At 41.3% G+C, this 21,306-nt stretch overlaps 2 protein-coding genes across 2 annotated transcripts in view; one reads left to right on the forward strand and one right to left on the reverse strand.

Moving 5' to 3' along the window:
- Positions 1–18,315, forward strand: part of LOC125229125 (SH3 and multiple ankyrin repeat domains protein 3) — a 216,151-nt gene extending 197,836 nt beyond the window's left edge. The window contains exons 20-25 of the mRNA XM_048133904.1: positions 3,065–3,358; positions 3,654–3,938; positions 3,983–4,374; positions 6,325–6,435; positions 7,377–7,492; positions 14,420–18,315. Of these exons, the coding sequence (XP_047989861.1) occupies positions 3,065–3,358; positions 3,654–3,938; positions 3,983–4,374; positions 6,325–6,435; positions 7,377–7,492; positions 14,420–14,990 (1,769 nt within the window). The 3' untranslated portion in view covers positions 14,991–18,315. The remainder of the gene's footprint in view (positions 1–3,064; positions 3,359–3,653; positions 3,939–3,982; positions 4,375–6,324; positions 6,436–7,376; positions 7,493–14,419) is intronic.
- A 620-nt stretch (positions 18,316–18,935) lies between these two features.
- The window catches only part of LOC125229253 (WD repeat-containing protein 19), a 42,559-nt gene continuing 40,188 nt past the window's right edge, over positions 18,936–21,306 (reverse strand). The window contains exons 25-26 of the mRNA XM_048134071.1: positions 19,993–20,069; positions 18,936–19,515 (exon numbers count right to left, since the gene is read on the reverse strand). Of these exons, the coding sequence (XP_047990028.1) occupies positions 19,404–19,515; positions 19,993–20,069 (189 nt within the window). The 3' untranslated portion in view covers positions 18,936–19,403. The remainder of the gene's footprint in view (positions 19,516–19,992; positions 20,070–21,306) is intronic.

A 21,306-nucleotide genomic window follows, 5' to 3' on the forward strand; every position in this document is an offset into this window, starting at 1 on the left:
ACTCCGCTCTGGCTGAAAACAATTTAAGTATATTTGCTGAATATAATATATTTGATTTAGATGTGGTTCATGACAGTGCATCATGCTCCCCAATGAAAGACCCTGTAGATTTAAAACAGTCTGTGCACATAGAGGGCGGCAGTGATCCCAGAGTGACGTTGAAAGGGTCAAATAAAATTAAAAAATATCTAAAGCTAAGCAAATTCAAAATACATCAAAATGTAACAGCTGCCTTAAGCGATGAGCTTCTAAACTGTCAATACCAACTTGACCTGACAGCACAGGAGTTGAACCATCGCTCCGATGAATTTCACAAATTAGAATTGAAACTAAAAGACCTGAATAATAGGTATGAACTGACAAGTAAAGCATTACACGAGTACATCTTTTGTGAATAACGTTCTAGATCCATCGAGCGTGTACCCTGTGTGCATGGACTCGCCTGCGCCCGCTTGTTCGAGCCGCGCCCGAGCCGGCTTAGCCCCGCTCCCACAAGCCCGCGCCCGTGCGCCGTCGCGCCGGCTCCGTCGCCGTCGAGCCTTCTGCAGCTGGCGCTGTCGCGGCTGGCCGCCGAGCCTCCTGCAGCTGGCGCTGTCGCGGCTGACCGCCGAGCCTTCTGCAGCTGGCGCTGTCGTGGCTGATCGCCGAGCCTGAGCCTCGGCCGCCGGCCCCCGCCGCCGCTCCGCCCCGCGGCGGCATTATATATATTTTTTCTTTAGTTGAGACATCAAGAGTCTTTTAAAACTCTAAAGTTATTTTAGTTATTTTTTATTTGTATCAGTTCGTTTTTTTTTTCTTCATCATGTATATTTTTTTTATTTTTTTAGATATACCTTGACACTTAGAGACTCTATACAGTATCTCTAACATCTCTTATTAAGCATAGTAGCTTTGTACTTTGTATAATTTATTGAAATTAATTTCCATAGAGCAGTCTGTTAATATTTTCTTTATGAATACTTTTGCATGTGTATTTTGAAAAAAAGTGGCTGAGGCGTAGGGTTAAAGCCGGCGTAGCTTTATTTGACGTTCATATCATTGTAATATGCCTACTTGGAAATAGTGCATTACGATACAAGTGCGTAAAAATCGACACGAGTTACGAATTTCCTTTTCGCACGTGTATCGTACGACGTTTTTCAGTACAGATGGCCCTCCGAAGTTTAGACCTGACATATACTCGTAATGAACCACTTCTCGCACTAGTGCGTAAAAAAAAACACCATCTGTACTGAAAATAAATATTTCAATGCATTTCAACACTTAGCATGATAATTAAGAAACTTTTCAAAGAATTTAATTAATAAAATTGACTTATAAATATATTGTTTTATTCCACATTCATATATTTAAAAAAATCGATGATGAAATGATGAATGTTGATCATAAATTAGCCGCAAATCGTACAACTTCTGTCTTATTCTGATAATAGTGCCATCTGACTCTGTCGTGCTGATATATGTAGCTGTTTGTGGTAAAACATTTTTATAGTAATAAAAATAAAATAATCTGAAAGTAATACTTCCGTCTTAGTGCGTTTTCACATTATACGATCCGATATCGGATGCAGGACCGATATCCCATATATTTAAGCCGCCATTTTTGATTTTCGCCTTTGAAATCCTTCCTGACATCCGCACTTAGGGTTGTAATATTTTACGTAGCATATTTTGCCTATTCTGGGATGTACGTCCAAGATAATTTAGAATAATCGTTAAAACTTGTGCAAAAAAAAAAACAAATACTAATGATAATGAATGTGCATATTGAGAGTCAAGAGTATTGTACGCCAAATTCTGGCAGATTGTGATGTTACAAAATACTAACCCTATCATCAATTCATCATTTATAAAGTCGCCGTCAATAGAATTTGTGAACAATGTAAACAAACCTTGTACGTTGTCAAAATGTCTTTAATTTTCATTCTAACTCATCAGATACTGGCTAAATCCAACCTTTGAAATAATAAAATTGTGCTAAAATATTGATATTTTGTATAATGGTTTGTTTACATTGTTGGCAATTTCTATTGACAGCGATTTTAACTACTCACATTCGAACAATAAATAAATTGAATTTAAAACTTATCTTCAATATGCCAACTTTGTTTAGCATGCAGTGTTGTGCATCTTGCATACGCGCCATCTACCGGATTATAATGTTTGCTATTAGTCATCAAACGTACAAAACACTTCCCATGAATTGAATCTGATTCAAGTACCCGATTGGTAAAAAATGACTTAATTGTTTTTGTTAATTTCGGTGTTATATAGTGATAATGTTGTACGATCATGTTCCAAATTTTGAAATAATACGACTTAGGTCATTTAAATGAAATTATTTCGTGAATTGAACAATACCATTTGTCGCGAGAGTATAGTAATGCCATCTATTGTTTTACGAGTCAAACATATAAAACGATGTACTGAGTTACACGTCTTCCTTTATTTAGTTTAGTCTATGGTATCACGGTAGTAGTCGCTAGGAGTACCATTGATCTATATAGTGTATCTATGACTGGGGATGAGCTTTTGGTAGCTGTTGGTAGAGCCCTGGAGTATCAATCCAGTAGCCGTGAGTTCAAGTCCCACCCATGGTAGTGATTTTTCCCCCTGAAATTCATTTTCAGTTTATAATATTTTAGTAATATCAAACAGATTTCGTAAGCAATTTGGGAGAAAACTTAACATTCACTAAAGAAAATTGCAGTAAAGGACCAATTTTCGTGATGGATCACGCGAAACCTATAAGTGCTAGAACCAAAGTGTCAATGAACGATTTGTAGTAAATTTATCAAGGATTACTTTTTTCCTACACGCTCTTTCTGTATCTACAACGGTTTTGTCAGAAATCGCGAAAAACCGCATTTTCGGCTATTTAAGGGGGGAAGAGGGGTGACGCAGAGGGGCGAGGGATGGGGAGGGTTGATGAAAAATAACTTCGGCCTGTAATGTACATATCCCAATCAAAAAAAATCTTCCATTAATTATGCCAACATTTTCATACATAAGTTTCCAGAAGCAACGGATTATATTGTGTATGTTAAGCAACCGTTCCATGACAGGTCCGGGGCGCGTGCCGCCGCCCGCGCACCCGCCGCCGCCGCCGCCGGGCGCGCCCGCGTCGTCGTTCCGCCCCAGCGACAGCGCCAAGCTCTACGCCTCGCCCCGCGACCTCGGGCCCGTCGCCTACCGACAGGCCGCCCCGGGCACGGTGAGTCCACTTGTTCATACCCGCACACCCGCCGCCGCCGCCGGGCGCGCCCGCGTCGTCGTTCCGCCCCAGCGACAGCGCCAAGCTCTACGCCTCGCCCCGCGACCTCGGGCCCGTCGCCTACCGACAGGCCGCCCCGGGCACGGTGAGTCCACTTGTTCATACCCGCACACCCGCCGCCGCCGCCGGGCGCGCCCGCGTCGTCGTTCCGCCCCAGCGACAGCGCCAAGCTCTACGCCTCGCCCCGCGACCTCGGGCCCGTCGCCTACCGACAGGCCGCCCCGGGCACGGTGAGTCCACTTGTTCATACCCGCACACCCGCCGCCGCCGCCGGGCGCGCCCGCGTCGTCGTTCCGCCCCAGCGACAGCGCCAAGCTCTACGCCTCGCCCCGCGACCTCGGGCCCGTCGCCTACCGACAGGCCGCCCCGGGCACGGTGAGTCCACTTGTTCATACCCGCACACCCGCCGCCGCCGCCGGGCGCGCCCGCGTCGTCGTTCCGCCCCAGCGACAGCGCCAAGCTCTACGCCTCGCCCCGCGACCTCGGGCCCGTCGCCTACCGACAGGCCGCCCCGGGCACGGTGAGTCCACTTGTTCATACCCGCACACCCGCCGCCGCCGCCGGGCGCGCCCGCGTCGTCGTTCCGCCCCAGCGACAGCGCCAAGCTCTACGCCTCGCCCCGCGACCTCGGGCCCGTCGCCTACCGACAGGCCGCCCCGGGCACGGTGAGTCCACTTGTTCATACCCGCACACCCGCCGCCGCCGCCAGGCGCGCCCGCGTCGTCGTTCCGCCCCAGCGACAGCGCCAAGCTCTACGCCTCGCCCCGCGACCTCGGGCCCGTCGCCTACCGACAGGCCGCCCCGGGCACGGTGAGTCCACTTGTTCATACCCGCACACCCGCCGCCGCCGCCGGGCGCGCCCGCGTCGTCGTTCCGCCCCAGCGACAGCGCCAAGCTCTACGCCTCGCCCCGCGACCTCGGGCCCGTCGCCTACCGACAGGCCGCCCCGGGCACGGTGAGTCCACTTGTTCATACCCGCACACCCGCCGCCGCCGCCGGGCGCGCCCGCGTCGTCGTTCCGCCCCAGCGACAGCGCCAAGCTCTACGCCTCGCCCCGCGACCTCGGGCCCGTCGCCTACCGACAGGCCGCCCCGGGCACGGTGAGTCCACTTGTTCATACCCGCACACCCGCCGCCGCCGCCGGGCGCGCCCGCGTCGTCGTTCCGCCCCAGCGACAGCGCCAAGCTCTACGCCTCGCCCCGCGACCTCGGGCCCGTCGCCTACCGACAGGCCGCCCCGGGCACGGTGAGTCCACTTGTTCATACCCGCCACAGAACACCCCACTAGAAGCCAAATGCAAGCGATATTGTTCGAGACGCAAATCACCAATCCTTGCGGGGTGAGGCGGGCGCGCACGGTGCTGCCATTGGTCGTTTCAAATAATGGCGCGCCTTTATGATTAGCAGTAGGGATGGGAATGGGACATGTCTATTATAGACAATGGTACCGGTACCAGTACTGTGGTGAATTTGTTTTGCAACAAATTATAATATTATAATTAAATTATAATAAGGCCTAGTTACCCTTCGGGTTGGAAGGTCAGATGGCAGTCGCTTTCATAAAACTAGTGCCTACGCCAAATCTTGGTAGTAGTTTCCAAAGCGGACCCCAGGCTCCCATGAGCCGTGGCGAATGCCGATGCCGGGATAACGCAAGGAGGATGATAATTGTGATAGCATCTCAATAAAAATCATTCTAGTAACTAATAACTAAACTGTGCATTTTTACTTACGTTTACTAAGTTAAATAACCAACTAAATATTCTAAACTAATCAATGAACTAAATACCACTACAGACTCTACAGATTCTAGATAATTATTCACTATTACAAATCTGCTTTCTTTTATATTTCATAAAATGGTAGCACATGGTACGAACGGCAGTACGAAGTTCCCGCAACAGACATAAACTAACATGGCCCCATGCCTAGTCGTTTACGTGAAAGGGATAGCATATCACATTGTTAACTCGGTAAAGAGGGATGGACGCGCCTCGGCGCCGCTCAGCACAACCATATTGACCAGTATAAATGAACTCCGCGGACAATAAACAATATTCAACAAAATAATTAATTTGACTTAACTGTGGAATGTTGTTCCATCTTTTTTACATGTAGAAGTGTTAGAAGACTTGCCACACCACTTTATGCTGTAAGAGACCATTGTTTGCAACCAAAATTGATTATTTAAGATTTTTTCCCGAGCGGACACGGACACTGTTAGCGGGTCGTATACTTGGGCGCTACTGATCGGTGTCGCACGCGTTCAAACTTTTATAAACCTGATTTGTCGTATGCTTGGTGACCGCGAGTCGCCCTGTAAGGGCCATCTTGTTGTATTGATCTGTGATACCCGCACACCCGCCGCCGCCGCCGGGCGCGCCCGCGTCGTCGTTCCGCCCCAGCGACAGCGCCAAGCTCTACGCCTCGCCCCGCGACCTCGGGCCCGTCGCCTACCGACAGGCCGCCCCGGCCACGGTAAGGCAAATCATATACCTCTGCCACACACGAGACGAGCGGCGTGGGAAGTAGGCAGAGGCATAATGTGGCCGCGCTACTCGTCATGCCCACCGCTCCCTATCGGTTTTTTGGCGCAAGTCGGCGGGCCGGCAACGACCTAGTGCGATAATCGCGTGAGTGGCCGGAGGGGGCAACATCGAGGCAGCGCGAGGAGCCGCGCCACTGAGCTTCACGATACCAGGGCGACTCGCTCAGTCGCGTTTCTATCATACGTTCCGACGGCCTCGAAAAGTTTGACGACTTTTTTGCCGCGCAATAGAACTCAATGTCGCATGCAGTCCGTTGACAGTGAGCGTTCTGTACTTGTACTTTTATGTATTCTGAGACGATAACTCAAACTACTTAAGAATGTATGGCCATATAAGACTTTTTTGTTCATTATTGAAATTCTTGAGGATTTTACTCCGAACAATGTTGTTCTCTGCAGTACTCTAAGGCCCACTTGCACCAACCACTTAACTCAGGGTTAGTGGGCTGTCATCTGTCAAATTCCATATAGAATGGTTAACCCGAGCTATAATTTCAAATGTAGGTTCGAAAATCGGCGTCGCTGCGGTCGTGGGCGGGCCCGGCGCGCGCGCACTCGGCGGAGGAGGCGGCGCACTACGCGCAGCCGTTCAACGCGCACGGCGTCGTGCGACAGGTACACGCATTACTGTAACTCTCTTATCTTATCGACGACCGGTCTGGCTCAGTCGGTAGTGACCCTGCCTGCTAAGCCGCGGTCCTGGGTTCGAATCCCGGTAAGGGCATTTATTTGTGTGATGAGCACAGATATTTGTTCCTGAGTCATGGATGTTTTCTATGTATATAAGTATGTATTTATCTATTTAAGTATGTATATCGTCGCCTAGCACCCATAGTACAAGCTTTGCTTTAGTTTGGGGCTAAGTTGATCTGTGTAAGGTGTCCCCAATATTTAAAATTTTATTTATCCTACGACCACTCGAATGAAATTTAGCGGAGATGATCCAGAAATAGAGCATCGCGAAGTAACTCCCTTATACGCAGTTGCACGCGCGTACGTTTCTCTCGATAGTGTGCTGTCTAAATCGAGGCACGTCTACATTGACCATTTGCCGCTCAATTGAGTTTTACGAAATAACCGATCCACAGCTGTCTAATATATACAAAAAATCGAAGCCCACACATTCGCAAACAAAGATTAAGTATACGAAACTACAAAGACTAAGCTATGACAAATTATAAAAAGGTCGAAAACACTACCTATCCCATTCTCTCGCCGCCCACTACAATACACATTCAGTAGATAGGTATTCTTGGGAAACTACCGACAGGACACCCATCCTCCAAACAATTACAGCAGACCTGCCCATCTATTAGCGAGCCCTAAGTGCGTTTTCACATTATCCGATCCTATATCGGATATCGGACCGATATGCCATACATTACAGGAGCCATCTTGAATTTTTTCCATTGCAATTCTTCCGCCATCCGATATCGGACCGGATAATGTGAAAACCCTTTCCTGATATTCTCATCTGCTCTATAATTCATCTTCGGATCGAAAGATCAAGTCAACCTTGAGAAAATTAGCGTAATTTTCAACAAATGGTGTTACAGAACTCAACGCCAGCGCCGCCGATCCCGGAACCCGACTACAGCATGTCGGAGTCAGACGAGGAGGCGCCCAAGCCCAAGGAGCCGCCCGCCGAGACCAGCGCCAACAGCAATGCCAGGTGAACCACCCAAAAACACGTTCCTACATAAACTCTAATCCACTCTAACAAACGTACTCTAAAGTTATCAAGTGTGATAGAAAAGGACAATAGAGTACATTGTGCAACAAGGTAGGTAAGGGGGATTTTGACAACAAGTGTCAATAACTCGCGACAGCCGCAGGTATCTTCACCTATATCAGATTCTTCATATAAATCCATTGTTTTTGATTACAAAGTTTACTAACACTTTTTGAAGCAAAAGCAAACACGAAAATACTGCATTTAAATTAAATTTATAGTTTTTACTTATTTTTCATTTTTCTCATTGAAGCATCTGTAATGTTGTACTCCCCGTTACAAGGCAACGGTGGGCGCCTCGCGCAGGCGCGCGGTTAAGCGCGAGTCGAAAACATACTGTCAGATTGTAAATTATAACGATTTTTCTGAGTGAAATTTACGGATTGTATAAATTTTTAAAACTAAATCCATTATTCCCTTGGGAACTAAATAGTACATTATGCTTCAGTACTCGTAGATGCAATTAGACCTTTAAACAGCAAATGTGATGAAAACGAACTTTATCGGCTTGATAACTTAGAGTTCGTTTATGAATAAGGGTGTTAGTATTTCCAAAACTGCTCAAGTTTCGGTGCCACTCTTACGGCTCAGCCATGACATTGGTCTAAGCGCGACAGCGGGGAGCGGCGGCCATACATTGGAGCGAGACACAGCGATGAGACTTTTCATTCGCACATATGGGGGACGGTTGACAGCTGTCAAACCGCTAATACGTACAAATGATCGCTGCGAAAATTTTAATCAAAAACTTACGTGAAACTTATCCTTCGTGTCCAAAAAAGCAAGTCTTGTGAAGATCATAACCTCACCACCGCACATCAACATTTTGCACCATCAGAAAACTGTGAGTTCTATGTTATAATCCAAAAACATTACACGGAAACCCAAGACTCAATTACGTACACATTCAAAATCTTAATTAACGATCCTTTATTTCAAAAACAATCACGATCTACCTCAACAACAGCTGATTAAAACACAACTTGTCATTGACAGTCGTATGTGACACTGACGTAACGAGAGCGTTTACAAAGATCGCCTTAAGCAAGGTTACGTTCAGAAACTGATTTTGGTTCACACTAAAATAATCAAATAAAAATATATACAATGAATTGCTTGGGATGCACATTGAATATTGAGAGGGGTGAACTACTTGCTTGTAAAGAATGCAAAGATCCCTACCACTATCGCTGTCTAAATATGACGTCAGCTTACTACAGAGAGCATCAGGGCACCTTGCGAGCTAATTGGAAATGCTCGCGATGTGATAATATAACGAGACGACGCCGGATTGATGATGACACTCCAGCTTCCCCGGCATATTTGCACCTGCATCAGCAAATGACACAAATACACAATACAGAAATCACAGATATGTCCATTGTTGATGAGTCTCATATAACAACCGTCTCGGACACACATGAGAACAGTACAGGAGAAATATCACTAGTTATGCAATACCAACCAGACACAAATAGGCACGGGGAATCCAACGCACCTACAGACACAATCACATATGATAAATTTAGTGACCTTATAAAAAATGAATTTAAAGCCATAAAAGTGAGCCTTACTAATTCAATTACAGAAAATATCACGAAAGCAGTAATCCATGAATTTAACACAAAAATGACACATCTTAAAATGGAAGTAGACCACAGTACAGCTAAACTTGCACAAGAACAGTCTATCTTTAAGGAAAAAATTAGCAACATAAACGAAACCATAGAGAGGCTCCAAACACAAAACATGAAATTACAGCAGGACTTAGAACTTGTCAATAAAAAACTTGAAAATCAAATACAATGTTCTTCCACCATAAATACCAACGTGATCAAGAACTCTATAGTGTTGTATGGACTAAGCGAATATGGAAGAGAAGACGAATGCATGTTAATAGAAAGGATTAGTAATGTATTTAACAATATACTTGGTATAGACATCAACGGTTTCATCAATAGTGCAGAAAGAATAGGCAGACGTGGCAACCGAAGACCGATTGAAATTGAATTAATAAACAGAAGAATGAAAAACTACATCCTTAACAATACCCACTATTTTAAAAATACAGGACTTGCAGTTACAAAATTTATGGACCAAGAAGAACTTAAAAATAGACAAACATTAAGAGACACTTTAAGTGATGCTCGTTCAAAAGGTCTAAATCCTGTAGTTAGGAACAACAAAGTCTTCGTAAATGGGAAGCCATATACATTACCTGAGCGGGCATCAATCGATATACAGAACACTACAATTCCAGACGTAAACCCGAGTGTAAACTCTGAACAGACTACACAAACTGAACATACATCCGTCGCCAATGAATCTAATACATTTCGTTGACTCTATAAATATACTTCATCAAAATATTGCAGGGGCACAGACAAAACTCGACCAGTTGGAGATAGCTCTTGGCGAATTAGCTGAAAACAACAACGAAATTGATATTGTCTGCCTTAGCGAAACATTCATCCAAAGAGGTCACGAAAACAATTTTAAATTACAAGGATACAAAATGGCTACAAGTTTTTCGCGAGACTCGGAAAGACGGGGGGGCACCTGTGTATTAATAAAACGCAATGTAAAATACGATAACATAAGCTACTTAAATGAAATATCATGTAAATATAGTTTTGAGTGCTGCGGAACATTTTTACCTGAGTTAAACTTAGTTGTTGTTTGTATTTATAGAATACCTAACAGTAATTTAGACTTGTTCTACCTGAAATTAGATGTGCTATTACTGTATTTATGTAAAAAATATAAAAAACGCAAGATTGTGCTCTGTGGCGACTGGAATGTAGACTTCTTAAAACAAAATAGACCCTGTGAGATGCTAATGAACATACTAAAAAACCATAATATAAATGTACATATAAATTCCCCAACTAGACGACGCGCATGCATAGACCAGATAGCTAGCAACATAAAACAAGTGAAATCCCAATTACTTACTCTGGGACTTTCAGACCATGAAACCGCTCAATTAGTAACATTCAAAAGCAAAATTGAACAGACCTTTGATCATTGGTACGAATATAAAACTGACTATAATATTAAAAACATCTACAAATTTAAAGAATGCTTATCTGCGTTATCATTCTACGAAGTATATGAAGAGGAATCGCTAAACAACGCATTTCGTGTATTTCACAAGACACTAACTTTATTCTACCACCTATGCTTTCCTAAAGTGCGAATAAAAATGAGCACAAAGGGTAGGAAATCGAAGTGGTTAACCAAAGGTTTAAAAACGTCAACAGTAACAAAAAGACAGTTATATTTGAAATATATTAATACTAAGACTAATAAAGTCATAAACAAACACAATTACAAGACATATTCAAGTTTATTAAGAAAATGTATATACAAAGCCCGACAAATAAATAACAACCGATATATACAAACCAATAAAAATACATGCAAAGCCACCTGGAACATAATAAACGATAATATTACCGATAAAACTCCACCTTTAAACATTAAAGAAATAGTAGTTGAGAATAAAATTATTAATAAGTCTGATGAGATATGTGATGCGTTCAATAATTATTTCATAAGCTTAGGAAACAACGAAGCAAATGTAGACTTTAATGCATATTCTGGTATAATTAATAATCCACATAGCATCTTCTTATTTCCTACAGACACTACAGAGGTCTATAATACTATAATGAAGCTAAACAACAGTAATGCGGTAGGCTATGATGGCATAAACACAAAAATGCTTAAGGAATGTGCAGCAACCATCAGCGAACCCTTAAGTTATTTGATCAATCTGTCGTTTTCAGAAGGTGTCTTCCCCGAAGAACTTAAATTGTCGATTGTCAAACCCATACTTAAGAAAGGGGATCCTACAGACACAAATAATTACCGACCAATTACGTTGATTCCAATCTTGAGTAAGGTATTTGAAAAGATTATTTATAGCAGAATTGATAATTTTGTCACTAGATATAATATTATAATACCGGAGCAATATGGGTTTCGGAAAAGAAGCTCAACATCTTTAGCTTGTTTTCACCTAATAAAATATGTCACCGAATGTATAGATAGAAAAATATCAACAGCGACATTATTTCTTGATATGACTAAGGCATTCGACCTAGTTAATCACAAAATACTTCTTAGTAAATTGGAGCGTTACGGAATAAGGGGTAAGGCTCATGATTGGATATTAAGCTATCTCAGTAATAGAAGTCAGTGTGTAGAAATCCCAAGTATGACCGGTAGTGGAAAAAAATTAACATTAAAAACTTACGGCTCTTCTTACCAACAAAATGTTAATGGTGTCCCTCAAGGAAGCGTTCTTGGTCCGCTTCTCTTTTTGCTTTACGTTAACGACCTGCCTAGTGTCTCACCTGACAAATACATATTGTTTGCTGACGATACGTCGGTAATAATTAAAGCCAACCCAGGTGAATCACTTAAGGATAATATTAATACTACATTGGCGAAACTCCATCAGTGGCTATCTAAAAATAATCTTAAGTTAAATTTAGCTAAGACTAAAATTGTCCAATTTAAAACACACAAGTCTAATCCGTCTCCAGTTGACATTGAATTTATGCAAGAAAATATAGAAGAAGTCGACACTACAACGTTTCTCGGATTAAGGCTAGAAAACGTGTTAACATATAAATCTCACGTAAAATACGTTTGTGACAAACTACACCGGTTCGTTTATGCATTAAGACGCTTAAAACAAATTGTTTCGCAGAAAGCAGCTATCACCGCATATTACGGTTATGTCTATTCGAGCCTTACCTATGGATTAATAATCTGGGGTAACTCAACCGAAATTGAAGATGCTTTTAAAGCTCAAAAGAAATGTGTTCGCGCTATTTGTAGTGGTGGACATAGGGAAAGCTGCAGGCAACACTTCAAAACATTAAACATTTTGCCCCTAGCTTGCATATATATAAGGGAAATCTGTATTTTTGTAAAACAAAACTTGCAATTATTTAAATTACAATCTCAGGTCTCAAATCGTTCTTATAGGTATACTTATAAACTCGCAGCACCCTTTTATCGCCTAGTATGTAGCCAAAAAAATGTATATTATATGTGCATTAGAATTTATAATAATCTACCGTTTGAATTTAAAGAACACTGTTTCCATGTCTTTAAGAAGAAAGTCACAGAATGGCTTCAGCAAAATTGCTTCTACAGCCTTAAGGAATATTTTAATTGTAACGCAATGTAATTATTTAATATTTAATTTAATATTGTATCATGTTTCAATCTTAATCTAAATTTGACATTAGTATATCCAGACATTAATAACTGACTTGTGTAGTAAATAATAATTCTTAATTTTGCAATATTTAAAATTCTGAAATCATGATAATATCTAGACATGTGTGTAATAAATAGTGTAACAATCTTTTACTTGTTAGGACCTTGTATATTTGTATATTTATTAAGTTAGATTAAGCACACCTTCTTTGCATGCTTTGATAAGCAGAATGTACTATGGGACATAATGTATACTGTAAGAACTTGTTTTGTGTACTACATTCTTGCAAATGAATAAATGATTATTGATTATTGATTATTGATTATGGCTGCCGCTCACCGCTGCCGCGCTTAGACCAATGTCGTGGCTGGGCCGTTAGTGCGCTCGGTCAGCGGGGCAGGCTCGCCCGCGTTCACGCTATGCAGCGTGGACTCAGGGCATTTGACTGTGTGAGCTTCAATAGTTTGACAAGCACCCCGCCCCGCTACACGCTCAAGCGTGCACTCAGGCCTTAGACTTAACAATTTTAAAATTGTTATATTGCAGTGACAGGTTGCAAGCATATCGCCTATACCGGAATTTCTAGAGATCACAGATTAGACTTACCAAATTCATTGTTCTTGGGAATATTCGTAATGTAATTCCTGCATTTAATTGCTAATGGCATTCGCTTTTAGTAAGCTCGGTCAATTATTTGGTTCCCATAAATATTACAACATGGATAAAACAGGGCACAATGAGTATTTGAGTTGAATACCAAGTTACCTATATCTAGTTGCTAACTCCCTGCTCCTACCATTTCTTTTCATTTCTACATTTTTGACGTTTCCAAAGTCAGCCAGGACAATGCTTTATTTTCATTTAGAAGAAAACAATATTTTTCATTTACAATTTCAGGACACCAATATACGCTACAATCTTTGAAATCGATGGGGAAAACTCATATCTGTAGTATTTGAATTCCAAATTTCAAAATGACGAAAGGTATATTTTCTTTGTTTTTATTTATGTTTTGGGGAAATGTGTTTGTGTTCCTGTAATACCTGTATCGTTCCTCATCATATTATGTCCTGTAATTGTTCTAATACAGTCTTATGAATCATATCTCCATGGGTTACATTTTCATAGTTATTTCTTCTCATAGTGAACTACTCTGGAGAGTTAGTGAACCATCCATTCTTCATTTATACATATCGTTCATCATTTTCTTGTTTTCTGCCTTGGAAACACATATATAGTCGAGTATATAATTGCTCAAGTCGCTAAAAATATGTCTTCTTTTAAAGTATATCTTTATTTTCTCTTCTTGATATATTTATCACATCATTCAAAAAATTCATTCATTAAATACTTTGGGTAATATTTTTCTTGTTTTGCCTGTCATTCAGTCTATACATATTACTGCGTTAAGCAATATTTGTTCCCGTCGTTGTTTAAACACATGGGTTAGCTGTGTCATAAACGTAATCCCTTGAAACGTTACCTCGACTCTCGCTTCCCGCTTACAGACTACCAATGTAGAAACAATTGATATAAGTTTGAACATCGACAAAGCTACATAAAAAAATCAGCGCCACCCACTAATAGCCAACTGAAGAAATGTAACACACACCTTTTATCAATTGCAGTGGAAGCAGTTCAGGGTCCAGCTCGATGCAGCACTCGTTCTCCGTGGACGAGATCCAGAAGATCCGCACGCGGCTCAAGTCGTCCAAGTCGTGCGGCGACGAGCTGTCGGCCGAGCGCGACGACGGCGACAACTCCTCGTCCGGCGTGTCGTCCGACCAGGAGGCGCAGGCCAAGCCGCCGCGCCGCGACAAGGTCTCCTTCTGCAGCTCCGTGCAGGTCAAATCCTCAAACGACGTTATCAGCACCGAACCCGTGCACAGCTCGTCGGAAAGCTTAGCTACACCTCCGGCTATGCAGCGACATAACTCGCTCACACGCAAGCGAGCCACGGCCGCTTTACTACGCGGGACTATAGGTAGAGGGAAGTCGGCAGCGGAGCGTTTAGGCGTAGACCCGGAGAAGGCTCCGGGCAGGAGGACGCGCGCGGCCGTGTCGCTGGCGGAGCTGCCGCCGCCGCCCGAGGAGCCGGCCGGGCCGCCCGACTCGGCGCCCGTGCTGGCGCCGCCGCCGCAGTTCAGCGACCGCGTGCGCGTCGTCGCCGCCGTGCCCAAGCTCGCGCATCTCCAGTAGACCCGAGGCCGAAGCGAGAGTGCTTCATATTACGACATCTAACGTGAGATGTCTGTCTTCTTGGGATTTATACAGGTCTTACTATCTGATGAAGCATCTCTACTTCGGCGGCTCTAAAGTTTTGTGTGGGGCCTACCTACAAGTCGTACCCCACCGTGAGAGCGGCAGACGGGTCTGTTTTAATTCGGGGAACTGATCTTTAAACTCTTCCCTAGTGTGGTGTGATCACCGACAAATCTTATGATTAGGCGTTCGAGAGCGTTTCTAATGTTTCCTTCATAGGCTCTCGGCGACACTACAGGTATAGCGGTGTAGGGTAGCCTCGGTAGAACGATAGGACGTCGATCGAGCTCACATTGAGTCTTATAGTGCCAAATGCAAGGTTTCTTGTCGCAATCTTTGTATCTATAGAGAAATCATTTCAACTTTGCCTTTATAAATAATGAGGTTTCTTATGTAGTACAAACTTGTTGTCCTTTTTCAGGCAACTGAGCTTTACTCGTATACATGCTAGGCGGCGTGCCTAATATAACACGACACAAACCATCAGTGTGTGGGTTGGTGTGTATAGATCTTACAACATTATTTAAAATACAAAGTTGAAATGATGTTCGCATAAGTATGTACCTATACATAATTGTATTTCAACTTACATATAGTCGCACGCAACGCGCGCAGATTTTATCCATGAAATTTTTTTGCAAATGAAATATTAATGTAAGCAGACCTTTTGTAAGCAAACGACTAAAATGAAACCAAAGAATTATAGTATTTATTGTTGAGGAGTTACATTGATACCTATAGTTGAAACTAATTTTTATACATTCCCTTATTAACCAGTAGATGTAAAATTTCAATGTTTAAGTATATATATAAATCGGTTTTATTTCATTGTTATCTTTGTTCTTAATCCTCCGACGTGTCAAATTACGGTTCGTAATCTGTACATTTGTTTATTTGTATATTTATTTCTTAGCCTTCTTAACATTACAACCAAGTGCCATCGTGTCTATGATTTTAAAAGTATTTTTATATATATTACTGTAAATATTTAACGAAAGCTAATCCTTAAGTTTAAAAGAGTGGACTAGCGAGATTAAATAATCTATACAAAGGTATCCGGCCAGCTGAGAATATAAATATTTATGAAATAAACACGATATTTATGAACATATTCATATATTTTAAAATTATATAAACGGAGCTGTGTTAATATGAAACGACATTGTTTAAAAAATATATATGTACGTCTTTTCTCACTAGTTCTAATTATAATAGAACAAGTTCGAGATTTTTCCAGAGTTCTAAGGAAGAAATATTTCTTTTGGTCGTGCTTATAAGGTTATTTCCTCTAAGCCGCCTTACTTTATTACTTAAATACTGCCCTTTTGTCATTACCTACTGTTACGCAAGTACCTACAGTTTCACTAATTACTAGTTTGACCATTAAAAGAACTGCTGAGAATAAAATTTCCACCTTGTTCTAATCTTTAGAACGGAAAGTGGGAACAGACTATTCGTCCGGCCTCCCGCCTGCGTCCAACATATAATATATTATGATATTGTACAACATATGATATATAAATATTCAAACATATTCACGGCTAGTCTACTCTTTTGACGGCATGTGTGGGAGCTTGCTCGCTGCTTGCCCCCGACGTAGTTTCATCCGTTCCACTATTGTACATTTTGTAATCGAACCCGTCATTTAGATATCTGTAGATATTATCTACGAACCTAAGCACCTATTCCACTACAACACAACATAACAACACAGAAAGTATTAAAGTAAAAAGCTGTCTTGAAGAACTATCGTAATGCGAAGCCAAATCTTTATTAATTGAATTATTAAATCTACAAGTACCTATTGATTGATATAGTGGAAAAGGTGCTAGAAGGGTGTAAGTATAGGTATGTGTGTTATAGATGGCCGCGCAGACTTCCTAGCATGTGCTGCATTCTCGTGACTTGAACGCGCGAGAACGCAACACATGCTAGCCATGTTATGGCGGCACATCGAGCTGTAACACCAATCAGTGTTTCTACATGTTTGTGTTTCCTAACTTCGCCTAATGTCATGGCGATAATCTCTTTACAAATATAAAACTGACTTTTCGTAAAATTCTATGTAAGAAAACTAATGTGCAATTTCTTAGCCTTATTTTATGCGATTACGATATCGAAACTATTCGTCTGCCTTATATTTGTAAATGAGAAACCGTTCATAAAGTACTGCCTAATATTTTAGTGCAATATGTGCAGCTAAAAAGAGCTTTATGTTAACGAGTTTATATTGCGTTGTTTCGTTCAACGTTCGCCTCTCGGTAGCGTAGAATTAATAAAATCATTATAGTTCTCTATCGGTGTTATATATCGTAATCGATTGGAAATTATAGCCCTTATGGACCAGAGCATAAGAACTTTTAATTTCCATTTATATTATAACTGTTCGATAGAAGGACTTGAATGAAACGGTGTCCGGTGAACTATGTAACTAATAGTGCTGGCAAGCGTTTTTCGTACATGACGAAGAAATAATTTATCTTGAGTTTAACCTGTCTTCTTATAAATAACACGAAACCGCAGCCAAAAGTTCTCTTACAAAATGTTATAAGTAAAATTTATATTCTCTCTAATTTCTTTCTATTAAATGTTCTACCAAGAATAACTAAGTACCAGACATACATTCATGTTACTTTAATGTTTGTCTTATGATATTTCAGAATAGAATTTCAATGAGAGCGTTATTTAGAATATATGGCGGCGGTGAGTATGGTAGACTTCGCGTGACTCTCGTGATTATCGAGTTTGTCAAATGGAATGTGTAAAGACACTAATATCAGGATTGGTTTATTCAGCGGCTCAGCACTAAAGTTACATACATCATGGACACCTTCTGTCATAGTCTAGTTAATTCTAGCTGGCGACGTAGCGTCGGACGGGTTGTAGCCTCCATTGTATTATTAGCACAATTTATTGTTCATTATTTCGTTATAATCGTCTTGTCATTATTTTAAGTTGTATAAATGTATTTTCTACTTAAGATATAGCTAGGTAGTGGTAATTATATTAGGGCAATATTTGATTGTAGGATAAATGAGCATAGGACCGCCCTTCCTACCGCTGGAGAAACACTCGCTACATTCTCGCTACGTTCTCGCACTTCGGGATGGTCGAGCGAGAATCGTACGACTTTCGCCGTGGTAGGTCCGAGAGTAATTTTGTATAATACCATCGTGTTTTGCGTTTCATTTGAATCTCAGTATCGGACGTATAATTACATTTTGGTATACTTTCAAATGAAAAATTAAATGTTTCATCACTATTTATTGTATTTTATTTATTTCCTTTAGACTCAGACTCACCCAAGGATCTTTAGGTTGATCATTTAGGTTGGCTCAGTTCTCCCCAGATAACTCAAGGGCTAAGCTACAAAAAAATTGTATACCTACTTCGAGTACAATAAAAAGGATTTCAGAGGTATAAGAATTTCTTTATTTTATGTCACAATTAATTGCTATAAATTATCAATACCTACATTTCATGTACTAACTGTTTATAAATGGACGGACTACGTATTCAAAAGTAGCACACATAACTTACTGCATTACATTATCAATTAAGAAACATAGTAATCAATTGGACGGATAAACATCACATAATTATTGCAAGAACAGGCAGAATTAAATAAACTTATGTGCTAATAAAGTACAAGAAACTAAAGAAATCATTCATATCGTCACTACTTTTAAAAAAACTTGTATCTTCGTCTGTTAATGAAAAGAAAATTGTAGTAAGTATGTATGGAATGCATATAGACTTACTGCGTTTTAACTTTGAGGAATAGCGTGAGATACGAGATTTTTTAAAAGTAATTCATAATTCATAATTCATTTATTGCATTTGTAATCATGTGTTACACAAGTAGTAGTGACAAGTAGTAGTGACGATATACTTAACACCGTTGGGATGAAATCACCAAATCAGGAACAGATTAAAGCGAGGCGAGCGCGTAACAACTTCACACAGTACTAAGATACAGATGTAGAGCGAATTTTTTTTCCTTCGTATTTTCGCGGAAACTCACGAACGTCCCTCAGTCAGTCACACAACTCTTTCAGTCAGTCTCAGTACAAGAAGTACTGGCGTTGTCCGAACTAGCACGACAAATACGAACGTTTCCGACAAAACACGAAGGAATATATCATTTCGCACTACGTACACTTGAATACCTGGAAACTTTTCACTTTCGATTCGCTCGCGAAAAGGGTGGTAATATAAGTCGCTTACAATGTTTACTGATCAAATAAGCTAAAGTGGTAACGATGGTAAAGATTATCTAATAAAAAAAAACTTATATAAGTATTATTAGATCAAATTAAAGTATCGCCTCCAGGCAAAACAATGTGTACCTTAATCTGTGGTGTTAAGGTCCATGTAGGCCGACACATCGTCTACCTTCACCAGACGTCGGTAATCCACGTTTTCACCGCACATTGGACATTTGCCTTCTTCCTGGAGTAATCTGAGATAAATACAAGGTGTTTAATTAACATTATTTTTACCTTTTTTCTCAACGTTTCGGCCAGGTTGCACTGATGGCCGTGGTCGCGTAGTTGAGTCTTCCGCGACCACGGCCAGTGCAACCTGGCCGAAATGTTGGGAAAAAAGGTAAAAATAATGTTAATTAATCGCGTTCGACCTGTACGTGACTTTAAATATGTGTACAAAGCGCGAGAACTTAAAGTGTTATAATCTTATAATACAAGGTGTGTATTTAGTTATCTGCAATATTTTATGGTTATTCTGAGCAACGATTACTCTGCGTGCACCCGAAATTGCGGTAAAAAAAATATTCAACTTAGGAAAGTCAAGGCCAGGATTTCAGGGTCGATCCCATGTTAGAATTTGACCTCTACAATACACATCCAAACAGTTAAAACAACATCTTAACCGTATTTATAGGGTAGTAGTTTGTTACAAACTGAATATTTCTACTTACTCAGTAAACTCAGTGTAGATGGCGGGGAAGTCGCACTCGGGGCAAGCTGTCAAGTCTTCCTTCACTATGTGCAGGCCCTGAAAGCAAATAAAAAAGTAAACATAAACAATATATATATAAAAGTCAATATTGAAGCAGTTTGTCAATTTTATTATCTAATTTTGTAAAGTTAAGGTGGCGCCCAACGTGGGACTACTTTTTTTGTTGTAGATTCATAAGATTGGTAATTTGTACTTTATCATTGCTATCAGAATGCATGTAGCCACACTAGCCACATAAAAAAACTATAGGTAGACACGTAATATTATAAAAATGTATATGATCATATTGTCAATAAAATAACTTGCATAATTCGTTTAGTATTTAAACGCAACGTACGATCTAATCTTTCACGGGAGTAGCTATATATTGGGAGTTCTAGCCCACTCCTAATGCTCCAGCTTCGCTTCGCTCGCTGTCGCAGTCGTGGTCCAGAAACCCCCAATATATAGCTCGTATCAGTGGGGTAGAACCCGTTTCCCTATACGTAGTCGTATCATTGGGGTAGAACACCGAGATGCATTTGGATTTTCTCGATACGTAGCCGTTAACGTTGTATTCAGCTAAATCCAAAATATTATGTTAAGTGAGGGTTGATTTTATGTTACGATAAAAAAATGCAAAAGGCTTAACACAACGGGTACTGCTAGCATTGCACCCACCAGATCTTGTTCTATTTGAGAACCAGATCTCGTAACGCACCATCATAGCCCAGATTTGCATCGGGTAGAGGTTTGCCGGGCTAGGTTTATTACGGTGTTTTTCACACTCTCACAACACAGACTTGGCCAGAGACTGTAATGTTAGAGTATGGATGGGATCTCCAACGTTACTACGACCGTCTAGCAACATGGATCACCCGTGTAATACAGCACCTACCATGAGACAGGAATTTATCGCTGTATACGTCATCACGTATGTGTTTAACCGTCATCACGTTGTAGTGTGTCATGCATACATACCCTGCCCAAGGTAGGGTTATTAGAACCAAGTATGTTGCACACGCCACCGCGTTACCAAGTCAATGTCACAAGGTTGGCCATGCCTCGCAACATCGAAGAGGTAAGAGTACCTGAGACTATCGGTCGGTATAGCCACAGTCACTCCGACATGCCTTTCATTGTAAATTGTATATATACAAACGAATACAAAAAACTTCAATAGCGCGATGTAGACCTGACAATGTGATTGGTTGTTAAATGTGACGTTGGTGTTACGAGATTTAACGTAATTTGCCTTTACTAGTACCGATTTCAACCATAGTCCGATCGTATT

The sequence above is a fragment of the Leguminivora glycinivorella genome, chromosome 8 (assembly GCF_023078275.1).
Source record: "Leguminivora glycinivorella isolate SPB_JAAS2020 chromosome 8, LegGlyc_1.1, whole genome shotgun sequence".
In the NCBI taxonomy this organism is placed as follows: domain Eukaryota; kingdom Metazoa; phylum Arthropoda; class Insecta; order Lepidoptera; family Tortricidae; genus Leguminivora; species Leguminivora glycinivorella.